We start from the raw sequence: 18,095 nt of genomic DNA, 5'->3' as shown, positions 1-18,095 counted from the left end.
TGTCAGGATATATTGAAGACTACACCGAGGCTGACCAAGCTATAAATTCTTTGGCAGTGTTTTGATGGTGTGTCTCCATGTGTTAGAGTATACAGTCATGGCCGAAATTGTTGGCACCCTTGATATTTCTCCAGGAAATCATGTATTTCTCACGAAACGTATTGCATTAACACATGTTTTGCTATACACATGTTTATTCCCTTTGTGTGTATTGGGACAAAACAAAAAAAGGGAGGAAAGAAAGCAAATTCGACATAATGTCACACAAACCTCCAAAAATGGGCTGGACAAAAGTATTGGCACCCTTTCACAACTGCGGATAAATAAGAATGTTACAAGCATGTGATGCTCCTGTAAACTCACCTGGGGCAAGTAACAGGTGTGGGCAATATAGAAATCACACCTGAAAGCAGATAAAAAGGAGAGACGTTCACTTAACCTTTGCATTGTGTGTCTGTCTGTGCCACACTAAGCATGGACAACAGAAAGAGGAGACGAGAACTGTCTGAGGACCTGAGAACCAAAATTGTGGCAAAATATCAACAATCTCAAGGTTACAAGTCCATCTCCAGAGAACTAGATTTGCCTTTGTCCACAGTGCGCAACATTATCAAGAAGTTTGCAACCCATGGCACTGTAGCTAATCTCCCTGGTCGTGGACGGATGAGGAAAATTGATGAAAGATTGCAACGCAGAATAGTCCGGATGGTGGATAAGCAGCCCCAAACATGTTCCAAAGACATTCAAGCTGTCCTGCAGGCTCAGGGAGCATCAGTGTCAGCGCGAACTATCCGTCGACATTTAAATGAAATGAAACGCTATGGCAGGAGACCCAGGAGGACCCCACTGCTGACACAGAGACATAAAAAAGCAAGACTACAGTTTGCCAAAATGTACTTGAGTAAGCCAAAAGCCTTCTGGGAAAACGTCTTGTGGACAGATGAGACCAAGATAGAGCTTTTCGGTAAAGCACATCATTCTACTGTTTACCGAAAACGGAATGAGGCCTACAAAGAACAAAACACAGTACCTACGGTAAAATATGGTGGAGGTTCAATGATGTTTTGGGGTTGTTTTGCTGCCTCTGGCACTGGGTGCCTTGACTGTGTGCAAGGCATCATGAAATCTGAGGATTACCAAAGGATTTTGGGTCGCACTGTAGGGCCCAGTGTCAGAAAGCTGGGTTTGCGTCCAAGATCCTGGGTCTTCCAGCAGGACAATGACCCCAAACATACGTCAAAAAGCACTCAGAAATGGATGGCAAAGAAGCGCTGGAGAGTTCTGAAGTGGCCAGCAATGAGCCCAGATCTAAATCCCATTGAACACCTGTGGAGAGATCTTAAAATTGCTGTTGGGAAAAGGTGTCCTTCCAATAAGAGAGACCTGGAGCTGTTTGCAAAGGAAGAGTGGTCCAAAATTCCGGGTGAGAGGTGTCAGAAGCTTATTGATGGTTATAGGAAGCGACTGATTTCAGTTATGTTTTCCAAAGGGTGTGCAACCAAATATTAAGTTAAGGGTGCCAATACTTTTGTCCAGCCCATTTTTGGGGTTTTGTGTGACATTATGTCATATTTGCTTTTCTGCCTCTGTTTTATATTTGTTCCAATACATACAAAGGGAATAAACATGTGTATAGCAAAACATGTGTTAATGCAATACCTTTTTTGTGTGAAATACTTGATTTTCAGGAAAAATATCAAGGGTGCCAACAATTTCGGCCATGACTGTATATACTCTGTATCATTCCTTGATTGTATGCAATACTGTCTACTAACCCACACTGTTCATGTGGTTTTATGGACCTATGTGGTTCTTTTGTTCTTATCAATAATGCATATCTACCGATAAAGATTGATATTGCTTTTAAGATTTAAGCCTGATTTTGTATATACTGTACTAGTATGCCTTTAAAGTCCCAGGGAGATTTATTTGCCAATTTTTGGTCTTTTTTGCATTCTTCTGTATGCTAAGGTTTCCTACAGGTTAATTGACTTCCACCAAAAATGACTGTGCTGGTGTCTTTATGACTGTAGTAGAGACAATAAGCAATAAGATGCTTTGGGAGTAAGGCATATGTAAATGAAATGTAATATTCTCCGTACACTGTTATAGAAAATGTTGTAACTGATTTTGTATATACTGGTCTGCCTTTAAATTCCCAGGGGGATTTTTTTTGCCAGTTTTTGGTCTTTTTTTGCAGTCTTATTGGGGATGTTGGCAGAGTTTCACATCTATACCTTTCATGTTACAGATCACTTCATTTAGCAATTGTTATATTAGCATACAGAAGGTCAGACAAACATAAGGAATACATACATACTCTATGCACTTACTGTCCTCTGAGGCTATTAAAATTTGCACCACTTAGCCACTGTGCTGTTAAAGTAGATTTGTTTTATACACCCTTAGCTATTTTTTTAAGAAGGCTTCCCTTTTATTGTTGCATGCAGCTAAGGTATCTTGCAACACAAGCATGGTAAAGCTGGACATACGCCATAAGAATTTCAGCTGGCTTCTTATGAAACACACAAATTTGCTCAGTGGGTAGCCCTCTCAAGCATCTCCTTCCCAACATCCTTCAATTTAAAAATTGAAGGTGCAGGGCACAAAACTGTTGGCAGAACAGCAACTGCTTTTATTCAAAGCAAGGGACCTTCTTTGCAGTATACTGTCAAACAAAAATTAGCTCAGGTGTGTATGGACACAAGTCTGAACCTGCCTGAGCTATCCCGCCAGGAGGCTTTCAAAGAAAGACAGCCAATCATAGTTGGCAGAGGCATTCCCTGGTCAAGCTTTTGCTGCCTCTGATTGGCTGTCTGCTTTGACAACTTCCTGGCATGATAGCTCAGGTGATTCCTGTCTGAACACACCTGAGCTCATGCATGCTGTCAAGGAACAGGTTTTTCCACTTGAAAATCTAGAAAACAAACTGAAAAGACTTCGATCACTTTTTGCTTTGATGCACCTGGAATTTATTTAGCTGATTTAAACTGAAAGTTCAACTCTGCCTTAACCACTTCCTGTCTGGCCCACGTAGATAAACGGCCGGATGGGAGCGCTGCCGATGAGGGTGGATGTTTCTAAACGTCCCCTCCCCCGCATCCATTGCCTGTGCGTGCTTCTTGAGAGGAAACAGCGGAACACAGATCACTTTTCGGGACTTCTGTTTGAGGTCCTGATTCATGTAATCACTGATTGGCCAATCAGTGATCACATGAGTAGTAGTAAACAAGATGTCACTTCCTGACATCATTGCTTACTACTTGTGAAATCTGTGAATGATCACAGAGGTCACATGGTACAAGGCTATTCACAATGACCTTATACCATGTGACAAGCTGTGACCAATCACAGCTCTCACAGTATTTCTCAATGGCTGCAGGAATGCAGCTAGAGAGAAGGAGAAATGGTTGCTTTTACAGCCTTTATGGGTGTAAAAGCAATCAGTGTAAAAAAAGAAAAAAAATCTTCATCCCCCCCACAAGTAGTACAGTGTCACTATGGTGACACAGTACTGCTAGGGTGACAGTATGTTTTAAAAAAACCCATAAATAATAATATAAAAAAAAATAAAAATGTAAAACATTTTTTGTTTTCATTAGAATTTTTGGTTATAAACTAATTTGTTTTGTTTTTTTTTACTAAAAAGATAGATGAATACATTTTGGCCAAGATTTATGAAGAAAGATTATTTATTTGCAAAATTTTATAAGAAAACTTTTTTTTTAAATTTTTGGATTTTTTCATTTATATAGCAAAAAAAAATTAAAATCCCAGTGGTGAATAAATACCACCAAAATAAAGTTTTATCTGTCTCAAAAAAATGCTAAAAAATTCATATGGGTACAGTGTTGCATGACCATGCAATTGTCATTTAAATGCTGAAAGCTGAAATTGGCCTGGACTAGAAGGGGGTGAAAGTGTCCAGACTTGAAGTGGTTAAGCTAAGTTTTCCAAACAGTACAAATAAAGTATACTAGGGGATATATTAATGGGATTAGCAAATAAAAATGACTGCAGCTTTTCTAGGCTACCAGAGTTCCCTCAATCCTGTTTAGGCTGAATGGTAAGCAATCAGCAAGTGTGATTGATGTTATAAAGGATTTATGGCTGCTGCTAGCACATGCTATAAAAACACACTTCAGATGTTGTTATTGTTGCCAAATACCTTTTTAGACTATTAAGCAAGTGTAAGTATTATAAGTAGTTTTGTAAAGTGCTTTGGGGCACTGATTTGTACTGGTTTGCACTAATTAAATCTTTGCTTACTACACAATGGGGTTGATTTAGTAAAACTAGAGAGTGCGAAATCTGGCACAGCTGTTCATGGCAGCCAATCAGCTTCCAACTTCAGCTTGTTCAATTAAGCTTTGAAAAAAAAAACTGGAAGCTGATTGGTTTCTATGCAGAGCTGCACCAGATTTTGCTCTCTCCACTTTTAGGATCAGTTCACACGAGCGTGGGTGGAAACCACTGCTGGACCTGCACAGATCCTGACCCACAGCTGCAACCACCCGCACACAAAACGCGGGATCAGTGGGTGGGTATCATTAATCTTTAATGGCACATAACCCGCACTGGAAATCGCTCCTGCACTGGGAACCGCACTGTAACACGGTTCCCAGTGCCAGCTGTGATTTCTGGAAAGGTGTAGGGACCTTTTTCCTGAATTTTCTGAGGCATGGCAGTCCATTCAAATGAACGGGCTGCAGTGCCACGTCCTCTAAAACCATACTAGTGTGAACTGAGCGTCAGTAAGTCAGCTCCAATATGTGTTTTGTGGACTGATAAGGACCCTAGATTAAGGACATTAATATCTAACTCTTCTCTGTGCCAGAAATGACAGCTAGTTTTTGCACTAAATGACATATTTCTGCAATTATGGCACACACACATACAAAAAAAAAATCACAGCTAGGACATTATTTGGCAGCAAGGTGGCCTTTTAATCACCTGCAGTCACCAGTCTGGACAGATTCTGTTATTTGTTTAAAATTCTTACACATTTATCTGTTGCAGAAGAAGATAAAGTTTATATATGACTGCTCAGTGTAAAAGGACTTAGAACTGTTAAGACAGCGGCAGGCAGACAGCCAAGTGAGTGTGTGCTGGATATTGGCCAGGGTCAGGGGTGTATTTAGGTTTCATGCTGCCCTAGGCAACACAAAAATTGACTCATCCCCCCCCGCGGAGAGACCCTGACACCGACCAACACCCCCCTCCCCTACAAAGAGAGCCTGACATTGACCAACAACACCTCAGCCCCCCCCCACCCGAGAGAGCCTTCCACTACCACTGCCCCCCATACAATGGCGGTCTCCCACCACCATAGTGAGAGAGAAGACACTCCCCTTCTGGATATCCCCAGGAACAAGAGTCAGGCTCTGCATACACCATCAAGCAGCCCTGCCTCTCTCAGATCCCACCTGGTCCCCATGCTGCATGTGTCCCTTCTTCCATCCCATCTTTCAGGGGGCGGTGCTGCCCCCCTGAAAAATGCTGCTGCCCACCTGAAAAATGCTGCCCTAGGCAAATGCCTTCTTTGCCTTGTGGTAAATATGCACATGGCCAGGGTATCTGACATTATGACATCACAGAAATGCAATTAAAAATTACTTTAACTGTCTCCCAATCCCCTCTCTTCTCTCCTCCTCTTTTGCTTTCCTTTTTGCTGGCTCCCCCCCCCCCTTTTTTTTTCTTTTATTTCTTTTTTTTTAGTTTACATTGCCTTGTGGTAAATATGCACATGGCCAGGGTATCTGACATTATGACATCACAGAAATGCAATTAAAAATTACTTTAACTGTCTCCCAATCCCCTCTCTTCTCTCCTCCTCTTTTGCTTTCCTTTTTGCTGGCTCCCCCCCCCCCTTTTTTTTTCTTTTATTTCTTTTTTTTTAGTTTACATTTTTGGTTGTATGGAGTTCTCATATTGTGTCCGACATCTCACCCGGGGATACCCCCCTGATACTTTATTATGTTTTACCTCCGTATTATAAGTTATTGATCCTTCCCTCTTGCAGTTTTACTGCATCATTTTCATTATTATTATACAGGATTTATATAGCGCCAACAGTTTGCTCAGCGCTTTACAATATGTTTTCATACATCCACATGGGTCATAACCTCATCTGTGATGTTTTTTTTGTTTATCTACTTGTACATGTTCTTTACACTTCTCATGCTATGTCTGTTAAATTTATGCAAAATAATAAAGACAAATTTGCCTTTAAAAATTACTTTAACTGCAAGTAACAGTTATGTGAAAGTTGAGTAAGTCTTGTGTAAGCGATTTAGAATAGATTGAGGCCACATGCCAGTCCTTTAAATAATGACATTTCTGTTTATAAAATATTCACCATTTAAATTGACAGATTATGGAATTTGATCAAATAGTAGTTAGATTCAGCATTCTCTTGTACCCTCTATAGGTCCATTCACACCAGCTGCTGTATTACAACGCAACTGCTAATATGAATTGCAGTGCAGGCAGTGCTGATGTGTCAATGCTGTGGAGTGCAGTGGGACTATGCTGGAATAACTGTCCAATGCAGCCCCACTGCACCTGATTTCAATGTACCCTAAAAATGGTATTGGTTATTTTGAAAAAAGATCTTATGTGGTTTTGTTATGGCTTTCGTTTACAGAATGGGAATTTCCACATTACGCTGATATGCATCAGCATGCATTTTGCTATATTCCTTAAAACATAATGCATACAATTACGTCTGCCTGCTGGTCATACAGTAGGGTATAATGTGTAAAAATACAGTAAAACATGTCGAAAATACCAAATATCTATTCTGTTGTGTTACTAATAATTTCTGTAGGCCCTAAAATCTATGTGTTTTCCATAATGCACTGCAATGCAGAAATATAAGTGATCTTGACTGCTTCTGTATGACAATTCTATGTTTGATAAGTTACCCAGTAAATCACTGGGGAGATTTCCCCTCTCTTTCCAGTGACAAGTGCCATCAGAACAGGATGTAATGTGATGTCCCATATGGAAGAAAAATATATTTGAAATAAATTTTAAAAATATTCCTCCAAAATATATTGACATATGTTTGAAATGCAAACATTTTGGCCATATTCAATATATTAAAAAAAAAATTAAAAAATACAAATCTACATTTTTTTAATGCATTTACAAATATATGTAAAAATATACTAATGACTATTTTTTACAGTATGTTAAAAAAATCTGACGAATATATTTAAAGAATATATATTTTTGAAAATATTTTTTTTTTATATATATATATTCTTCAGATTTTTTTCAACATATAAAAAGGTCATTTTAACATATATTTTTACATATATTTGTAAATGCATTCACAAAATGTAGATTTGTATTTTTAAAGACATACAGTATATTTGAAATGTATTTTTAAAAATATTTTTCAGATATTTTGTAATAAAAACGCATTTCAACATACAGTATATATATATATATATATATATATATATATATATATTTATTTGTTGAAATATATATTGAAATATATTGAATATGGCCAAAATTGTAGCATTTCAAATATATGTCAATATATTTGGGAAGAATATTTTTAAAATATATTTCAAACTTTTTTTTTTCCATGTGGGGTCACCCAAGCAGGGACACACACACAGCAACAAAAATCAGACAAGTTCTAACCTTTTTCTACTCTATCCAAAACAAAACAGAAGTTTTGGATGGAGTTGCACTTTAAGTATACAAATGTTCAAGGTGGACTGGAATAAATTGATGGGTAAAATATCTTTCACTGAATTTCTGTGCCTTCTGAGTGTTGTATGAAGTTTACAAGACATGTTTGGAGGATGCATTTTATAGGTTGAGAAATTGGAGATTAGACAACGCAGTTTAAACAAAATACATTAATATGACAGGAACACTTGATTTTTGAAATTTATCCTGATGGGAATCATGCCATGCCAGCTAGAATGACTAAATTAAGATACCACTGGTTATTTCATCTATGCAGCCACCTAAAAATTTGCTGACACCCGATTTATATTAGTATGCTCTGGCACCAATACTTAGTATCCTGATCCTGTCTAGTGCAAATGAAGCAAAGCTTGCTGGTTGGTTACAATGCTAGTACTGTTCTTATTACCGTAAAGAGTTAATAACCCCTAACCAAAACTGTAATACATTGCAGCCTATCAAACATTGGATGTGGTAGCTGATTTCATTTTCTTTTTTAGACTTTCCTCCTTTTGTTTTCACCTGGTGATCCATCCAGTAACACATCTCCAGTGTTAGCATGCTCTCACTCTAAATGAAGGGGCACAGCAAACAGCAGCATTGTCAGTCTGGGGAGAGGGGAGTGTTATCTGAACTAGCAGATTTAGATACACTAACAAATTGAAGCCAAACTCCAGCTAACAATCTTCAATTAGTTACAGCAATTTTTTGTCCTTTAGGGATAAAAGCTTTACATAAATAAAAGCGGATTATTGTAAGCACCCCTGTCAGTGTTAAATGGTTTGTCTCAGCATTCTAACTGCTACATGTGCTGGACAATGTGTTCTGTTAAAAAATAACAGACTTACTAGCAGGATCAACAGGTGAAAATAAAAGAAAGAAAGCCCCAAAAAATAAAACTAATGCAGCCACCACATCTAAGAACTGATAAGTTGCAATATAACAAATATTAGCATTTGGGTTTAATACCACTTTAACAAAGGAAAGTTGATTGGCACTTTAACTTTGTCAAATACAAATGATATTGTTAGCAATTATTGAGGAAGCTGTGCAGGTCTTTTTGACAGTACAAATTTCAAGTAAAATTTTGATAGTTCTGTTTAATGGCTAAAGAAAACCTTTAGGCTTCAAACCTCAGTATTTCGATCATGCACTTCCAATTGCCTGGACTCATCAGTCTCTATAGAGGCGACTCTCATGGACAGATTTCCTCTCACTTGATGTTTTGTCTATGGGACAAAAAATGGGGCACTATTCCTTCCACTGATACAAATAATGAGGCACTATGTTTTCTACTGACACCAATGATGAGGCACTATTCCTTCCACTGACACAAACAATGAGGCACTATGTTTCCTACTGATACCAATGATGAGACACTATTCCTCCAACTGACACCAATGATGGGGCACTATTCCTTCCACTGACACAAACAATGAGGCACTATGTTTCCTACTGATACCAATGGTGAGACACTATTCCTCCTACTGACACCAATGATGGGACACTATTCCTTCCGCTGACACCAAAAATGGAGCACTATTCTTTCCACTGACACAAACAATGAGGCACTATGTTTTCTACTGACAACAATGATGGGGCACTATTCCTCCAACTGACACCAATGATGGGGTACTATTCCTTCCACTGACACCAAAAATGAGGCACTATTCCTTCCACTAACACAAAAAATGGGGCACTATTCCTTCCACTTACACAAACAATGAGGCACTATGTTTTCTACTGACAATGATGGGGCACTATTCCTCCAACTGACACCAATGATGGGGCACTATTCCTTCCACTGACACCAAAAATGGGACACTATTCCTTCCACTGACACAAACAATGAGGCACTATGTTTTCTACTGACAACAATGATGGGGCACTATTCCTTCAACTGACACCAATGGCGGGGCACTATTCCTTCCACTGACACCAAAAATGGGGCACTATTCCTTCCACTGACACAAACAATGAGGCACTATGTTTTCTACTGACAACAATGATGGGGCACTATTCCTCCAACTGACACCAACAATGGGGCACTATTCCTTCCACTGATACAAAAAATGGGGCACTATTCCTTCCAGTGACACAAACAATGAGGCACTATGTTTTCTACTGAAAACAATGATGGGGCACTATTCCTCCAACTGACACCAATGATGGGGCACTATTCCTTCCACTGACACCAAAAATGGGACACTATTTCTTCCACTGACACAAACAATGAGGCACTATGTTTTCTACTGACAATGATGGGGCACTATTCCTCCAACTGACACCAATGATGGGGCACTATTCCTCCAACTGACACCAATGATGGGGCACTATTCCTTCTACTGGCGCTATGTAATTTTTTTACTAATTTGATTTTTAGCCTGAGACATTTTTTACTTCCACTGGCCACAGTCCAGCCCTCCTAAAGTAGGAAGGACAGTAAACTGGCCCTTTGTTTAGAAAGTTTGGAGAACACTGTTCTCGGAAATGCAGTTTTATTAATAATAAAAATAATAATAATACAGTACATTACGTGATGGTGTGTTTACTCATCATACAGTATTGTAATGGATGAAGATAATAAATAAATCTAAGCACAAGCTACACTCCCAGAAATCATGGAAAGCAGTGGAGAATTTGTTGAAGCTTTCTATAGGGATATCAGGTTTTGATCTGGTTTTATTTGGCTCTTGCATCCACTTGATGCTTTAGTTAGTTTGCCAGATAGAAAAAGCAAACTCCCAACAAGTCCTAGGAACAGTGGGATCTGGCCGAGGAATGACAAACATAATAATTCCTGTAATGATCTTCAAGTAGCTTTACCGTTAACTATAGAAAATGTCTGAAATAAATCCAGGGTAAACGTCTCTGAGGTATTCTTCTAATGTGTAACTCCTGACTGGCTTGTCCCAGCTCTTTGGCTTCCTGTAGCTTTTGAACGCCGTGTGAACATAATTACGTTAGCCAACTAGTTTAAAAGTGAAGTCAGGCAAAGCATACCGTATACACACCCAACAAATAAACACACTACAACCTGCTGAAAAAGATCATAGTGAATATTTCTGTAGGAGTGTTTCCAGCAACTCCAGCAATGTTCGAAGGGTCTAAAGGAACCCTAAAACGTCTTGAAGTTCAAAAATGATTGGCGAAATCTCTTTGGACAGTGAAAGTGAATCTGCAGACTGATGGGCTTATATTGTTTATTCTGGTTTCTCTTCCTATCAGCATGTTTCTTGCCACCCTAGTAGCTGATTGGCTCACAGTGTTGCCCCTCCCTCTGATAGTTTGAGCTCTGCTGCTCATGAAATTTAACCCCTTTCCCTCCTGAGGATTTACCCCCCTTCCTGACCAGGCCATTTTTTGCGATACGGCTCTGCGTTACTTTAACTGACAATTGTGCGGTCATGCAACGCTGCACCCAAATGAAATTTATGTCTTTCTTCCCCACAAATAGAGCTTTCTTTCAGTGGTATTTGATTGCGGTTTTTATTTTTTGCGCTATAAACAAAAAAGACTGACAATTTTGAGAAAAAAACATTATTTTTGACTTTCTGCTACTAAACATGTCCAGTGAAAATATTTTAAAAATCAAATTTCGGCATAAATTTGGGCCAAAATGTATTCTGCTACATGTCGTTGCTTAAAATAAAATCCCAATATGTGTAAATTAATTGGTTTACATGAAAGTTATAGCGTTTATAGATACTGGAATTTTTAAATGTTTTTTTCTAATAATGGCTGCGATCAACGACTTATAGCAAGACTGGGGGACTGTGGCGGGCATTCTGACACTGGGGGGAACTGATTTGGTGTCACTGACACCAATACAGTGATCAGTGCTAATAAAAAACACTGATAGGTCTCTCCCCTGTCTGAGATACTCGGTGATCACCAGGTGCCGGCGAGTAATCACCGGCCAGCACCCGGTGATTGACAGCCGAGGCCACAAATGTCGTGCCCCCTACCCGAACTTGCAAAATCACGTATATATGCCTGATTTTGCACACCCCTGCCGCCCTGTAGTAGTATTTATGCTATAGGGCAAAGGGGAAGCAGTTTAAGAGGATGCTGTTAGGGTACCTACACCATGTGCTTTAAAAATATGGTTAGTGATTTCTAGTGAACACATACAGTACCTGCTAGAATTTGTGTTTTTATAACTACCTGGAATTCAGCTGCAATAATGTTTTAGTAGGATAACTGACAGGATACAGTTAAATAAATAGCTGTTACAGCTTAATCGACAACCTACAACTGAAATACAACACTGTTTCCTCATGCATACATTTGGTTTTGGTGAGACATTTGTAAATGTCAGACCACGATTGCAGCTCAGGGGGAGATGATCTAGCAGTGGTAAAATCACAGCTCAATTGCATATTTTTACTGTATTTTGCTGCATTTTTACTGTTGCTCTAACTGCTTAAAAAGCGTTAGCTGAAAGTTAGCCTTAAAGCGATGCTAAAGGTTAATTTTCTTTTTCTTGTAAAATAACAAACATGTCTATACTTACCTACTGTGTGCATTGGTTTTGCACAGAGCAGCCTGGATCCTCCTCTTCTCTGGTCCCCTGCCAGTGCTCCTGGCCCCTCCCTCCTGTCGGGTGATCCCACAGCAAGCAGCTTGCTATGGGGGCACCTGCTGCTCCGTGTGTCCATTCTCACGTGGAGCCGCAGCTTGGCCCCGCTCCCTCTCTCTCCTCATTGACTGGCTGGCTGTGATTGACAGCAGCAGGAGCCAAGGCTCCAAGTTGCTGTCTCAGCTATTAAGGAGGCAGAGATCTGGGACAGCTGAGACTGTTATTCATATCGCTGATCGCAATGAGGCTCAGGTAAGTATTGAAGGTGCTGGGGGAGCTGCTTCACACAGAAGGTTTTTTTTACCTTTGTGCATAGGATGCATGAAGGTAAAAAACCTTCAGCCTTTACAACCACTTTAATTAGTCAGTCAAGTCCATCTAAGTCTGCTAGTGCATCTAGCAATGCTGCTATCCAATGTTGTCCACAGCAGCATTTGATGTACATGGCTCCTCCAATGTACTGGCCGGATCACAAGATGAAAATAAAGGTGAACAAAAGCCTAGGAATAAAAACTAATGCAAACAACACATTTAGGGATTGGTAGGTGGCATTACAAGCAATCTGAAATGAAAGGAGGTTTGCAGAGATTGAGGAGACAATGCTGTCACCTCCTGATGTCTGTTTTTTTGCTTGCATTTGTGGCATGGTCATATTCACTTACATGGGGGAATTTGACAGGTGGTGCCGCCTGTTAAACTCGCCATATAGCATTAAAATGAACACATCAAGCAATGATCTGCACTAATGTGTACCCATCTGGACAGCACCATGTCTGCTGTAGGTAGGCTGTCAATGGACTGATCAACCAACTGTCTTTACCACCTTTTGGCTACCATATGAAAGGAGCTTAAGGGAACTTCCTTCACTTTGGCACAGAATCACACGCTACGTTGTATGCCGTGAAAAAAGTAATAATATCAACATTGACAAACCTACAGAACTGTTGAGTTTGCATAAACTAAAGAGGTTCAAATATACTGATGGTGTGCTGATTGTAATAGTATCCCAGCATACAACCACAGAAAACTAGATACTGTCTCTTGTTTATTAAGAAAAAAAAACCTTACTGTAAAAAGACCTGTAGAACAGCAACAGAGGCATTTTTTTGTATTACTTTGTTGTTTAAAACTAAATGATTTAACGTTCTGAACAATAATCAATTTGTTATTTAATGCTCTGAAGAAACTTCTTAAGCAGGCTATACTAGTAGATTTTTGAATAAATGTTCGTATGAAAATTCTCACATTTGATGAATTGAGGAATGTTGTTCAAAAGTACTTAAAAATGTTGAGGTGCTTTAAATGAAATTAATTTCCAGAATGAAAATCACATATACTATTAGAAAATTTCCATCCTGCTCCTTAAAATTTTCCCATCACTGCAGTTGAAAAGAAACACTGATTTGACCCCATTAACAATTAGAAAGTCAGACATTCTTAAAAAGAAACATTTTGAGCAAAACTCTACTAGGTTATGTAAAAATAGAAGTGAAATATATGCATCAGGTTAAGCTATGCATATATTAGCTGCTAACACTATGCCTAGATACTCGGCACAACAGATATAGGTATATAAAAGTGCAGCGCTCACAAACCCAAAACTAAAATTATAAAAATAAAGTAATGAAAAAAAATCCCATGAATTACCAAGATCTTACCCCAATGTCTTCCATCCAAGTACTAACCCGGCCCAACCCTGCTTAGGTTTGTGAGTGCAACACTTGTTATGTACCTCTGCTTGGGTATGGCCAGCTTTACATTTACTAGAAGCAAATCAATATTGTTTTTCTGCGAAATATCACATACTGGATCTGCATTCATTGGATTCATATCTCCTTTAAGAGAGGGGGCACGTATCAGTCTTGATAAACCACAGCAGAATATGTTGATGCTATAATTGATTAAACTGTTATATTAGTAACAAAACCATATTGTTTTCACTTACGCATGAGCAATTATTCCAAATGGCCATGACCGTGTCTCTTGCCGTTTCAGATTTTTCATTTCAACGGAGGACAGCACCATCCCACTGTCAGACTCCCCTTCCTGTGACAGAAATACAGGCAGGATGAATATTGATTCTTCGACATGTACAAATATGTAAGCTTCCTAGTGCCACATCCAATATATAGTACAAAAAATGTCGGACAACAATTGTATGGCCAAAATAGCAGATTTTTTAGGCACACCGAGAGACCAAATCACCATATTAAAAATTACAACTTTATTTGTACAAAGAGCATGACAAACAAGATAAAAAATAGGATAACATCCAGGACACCCTATCAAAGAGGGAGAACATTTGTGGATTCACCCTATACACAAAATGCAGTACACATCGCCATATAGTGAAGATAATATTATCAAAATACTGTACAATTAGGAACAGTCAACGCGTTTCACTTATGCGTATTTCTTCATCAGGACCATAGCTTCTTTCAAAAGGGAGACAGCACTATGATTAAAAAAACCCATGAAATATATAAACAATCAATTATTGATTGAAGTAAATGGGGCGCTTGGTGGGTGATGCAGTTATATTAAAAGACACAGACTTAAGATACAAGAGTAAGATGGCAAGAATAGTGAGACTGATATATAGTATAGTCCTATTGCAGTATTTATTATATCCTATTGCTCTTTATAGGTGCTTTTATAGGTGCATCAGGTGCAAGCAAATAATTGTGTTCCTTAAGTTGGATTAACTTTTACTGCTCTTAGGTGAAGTACTGAATTGAGATATATATAGCAAGATACTGTACCCCATGAACTAATAGACTATCTCTGGGGTACATGATTCTTTGTTTGTGGTTTTTTTAGGTGTTTGCTTCTAGAAGATATTGCAGGCTATACTTGGTCTATGGTCTGTTCAACAATCTCTGTCCCGCCTTGAATATGCATTGGAAAACATGTTATTAATCCGCTTAGTCATCTTTTTGCTCTTGCTTAATCATACAAGTAAGCATATTACTAGTGAATATTAAATATGGCCTGAGTTTAACTAATGTATACCTCATTTTTAAAGTTTTGGTTGTAGGTATAATATCCTTCCTTTGGCCACAGCTTTGCTATTTGAAACCCCACTTGGTCTTACATCTTCAATTAAACTTACCCTTTCTCATATATTGGAACATCTTGTGACCATTGTGAGTATAACTTTGTATATTGGGTACCCAGTCCTTGGTAATTTTGTAGCTATACACCTATACGCTGTCATTGAGTATATAGCAATATATGAGAGTCCATGAGAAAATATATATATATCTTGTTAGTGGTGATATGTTTTCCATCCATAGGATTCTAGATACATGTTCATTTGTCTTGCTGCACCTTATGATCTACAGTTGAGTCCCCTATGTCTGCACCCTAGACTGGATTTTACTGGTTACCACCACTTTAATGTAAGTCCATCAATTTTCTTATTATTCATACATACATGTTCACATTATTATGGTATATGTAATTGATTGTTTATATATTTCTTGTTTTTTTTATACATAGTAGTACTGTCTCCCTATTACAAAGAAGCTAAGTTCCAGAAGAAGCCATACACATAGGCAAAATGCATTAATTGTTCTTAACTGTACAGTAATATTTTGATAATAGTATCTTCACTATATGGCGATGTATACATATTATGTAAGGCATGAAGCCAGGAATTTTCTCCCTCTTAGATAGGGTGTCCTGGATGTTATCCTATTTTTTTATCTTGTTTGTCATGGTCTTTGTACAAATAAAGTTGTAATTTTTAATATGGTGATTTGGTCTCTTAGTGTGCCTAAAAAATTCGCTATCTTGGCCGTACAATTATTGTCTGGCATTTTTTTGATTCTTCAACATGCTATTCTTTCCAGTTCATGAAGAACTTCAAGTTCAAAGGATTGGCAAAGCATTATATAATAAAAGCTCCAAACATTATCACACAACAAAGGCATCAATTTATACAAAATAAATTAGACCACTGTATTGGGTAAGGTATTGCTTTTGTTAGTTTAGTTGTCCAAATACAATTTCATACATTTTTTGTTTATTCCCATGCAGGAAGGAAATGGCATGGGCAGATGGTATATCTTAGAATAGGACAGGGGATGACACAATAGTGATCAGGATATGTTTTCCTATCTACTTCACATCGCTCATAAGCAGTCAGCTTGCAGCTGTCATCCATTGGAATGAAATAATCCCCCTATCTGAAAATGGCATGATCCAATGAAGCCAACTCATGTACGTCAACCTAAATGTGAGAGTTTGTGACGTCCTATCACTAATGGGCCTATTCACTAACACAGTGGAAGGAACAATTATCATGTGCAAAGTGCATTGGCCAAAACATCAATAACAATACAGTCAAAGATTAATTTTGGTTACATAGTACACATTGTTCTTTGTCTTGCAGAATAAAACTGTGAGACCCTATTCATGGTTTGATGTAACTTTCAGCACTGGCTGGACTTGACAATCTTTGGTGAGAAAATCACTGATATATACACTAAGGCTAGGTATAAATCTCAAGTTGGTTGGAAGATCTGATCATTGCATGACTGCTCTGTGCAGTGAATGTGGCATATACTGTACATGCAAGCTCACTGTGACTGACTGTGCATAATAATGGTTTACGCAGACACCTTTAATGCCAGATTGTTTTCTGAACAAAGGCACTTGTTTAGAAAAATCCATTGGCAGCCAATATTTCCAGGAATTAAACCAGGGTGGCTGCACAGCTTATTGGTAGCCACAGAAGCTATTGGCCAGATCAAGCAGCAATCATCTCATGTCTATGGCTAACCTGACTCAACAAACTTCACTTCAACTAGAAAATCACATGTTGTTGAAAGGTCTCTGACATGTGAATATTTTGGTTACTCCTACTGCCAGATGTTCCTGGGGCCTTCCGGGAGCAGGTTTCTGGGTTCTTAATAGATTCTTGTGTACTGTGCTTATGCTTGCAGGATTCTTCTGGATAAAGACAATGTTCTCTCCCCAGTTTCTTTGTTTCTGCAAATGTGTTTACCTCGTTGAGTACTTTGTCCTTTCCCACTGGCACCTCGTCAAATGTCTTCACACTCAGTGGTCGATTCTTATTATTGTTTCTGAAAACAAGATGGGACACAGGATGAACCCAACACCCACGTTTCTTTGATAATCTTTCTAATTCATCTTTAACAAAGTGAAGTGCTCAAAATGTCATGTTTATTCTGTATCTTTCTTGGTACCATTTTGCAATTTTGTTTACTAGTAGCTAACAAAGATCTTAAATGATTATAAAGCTTTCACTACATAATTAAAATGTTGATTTAAGTACAGTATGGGTTAGTCATGGTAACATATGATTGCAATTATAAAAAGCAGCTTTTAAAGATGATAAATCAAATGATTAAAAATAACTTAAACCACGTTTTTCAAAGTGCGTAAACTTATTCAAGAGGAGATTTCTAGTGAACATAACAAAAACAAAGTGGTTGTTATATTTAACCAGTTCATGGCAGATTTGCAGCTACAGGGCGGACTCTGTGTGAAAAATCACGTATATATACACGTGATTCTGCACTTCCTGGCTGACAGGGTGCACCGCTTTTGCTGTGATTAGTTACAGCACAATCTGATCAATGTGTCCTGGCCAATGGATGACTGCCGGCACACGCTGATTGGCAAGGAGAGAGACAGAACACAGCTCTGCCTATGTAAACAAGGCAGAGTTGGGTCCTGTCAGCAGCAATGTGCTAGATTTAGCTTTCCTGCAAAGCAGGGAATAAAATCCAGCACATCCCCTAGTAAAAACATATAATATAAAACACAAAATCAC

The 18,095-nt window shown here is 38.5% G+C and overlaps 1 protein-coding gene across 1 annotated transcript in view; it reads right to left on the bottom strand.

Moving 5' to 3' along the window:
• Positions 1–18,095, bottom strand: part of LOC149456268 (vascular endothelial growth factor receptor kdr-like) — a 279,835-nt gene that overhangs the window by 9,466 nt on the left and 252,274 nt on the right. Inside the window, exons 28-29 of the mRNA XM_089685194.1 lie at positions 17,304–17,382; positions 14,238–14,338 (exon numbers count right to left, since the gene is read on the bottom strand). Coding sequence (XP_089541320.1) covers positions 14,238–14,338; positions 17,304–17,382 — 180 coding nt within the window. The remainder of the gene's footprint in view (positions 1–14,237; positions 14,339–17,303; positions 17,383–18,095) is intronic.

The sequence above is a fragment of the Staurois parvus genome, unplaced genomic scaffold, assembly GCF_062004578.1.
Source record: "Staurois parvus isolate SC_StPar_1 unplaced genomic scaffold, SC_StPar_1.0 ptg000365l, whole genome shotgun sequence".
NCBI lineage: Eukaryota > Metazoa > Chordata > Amphibia > Anura > Ranidae > Staurois > Staurois parvus.
The sequence above is the reverse complement of the archived record's forward strand: the minus strand, read 5'-3'. Positions and strand labels throughout refer to the sequence as shown.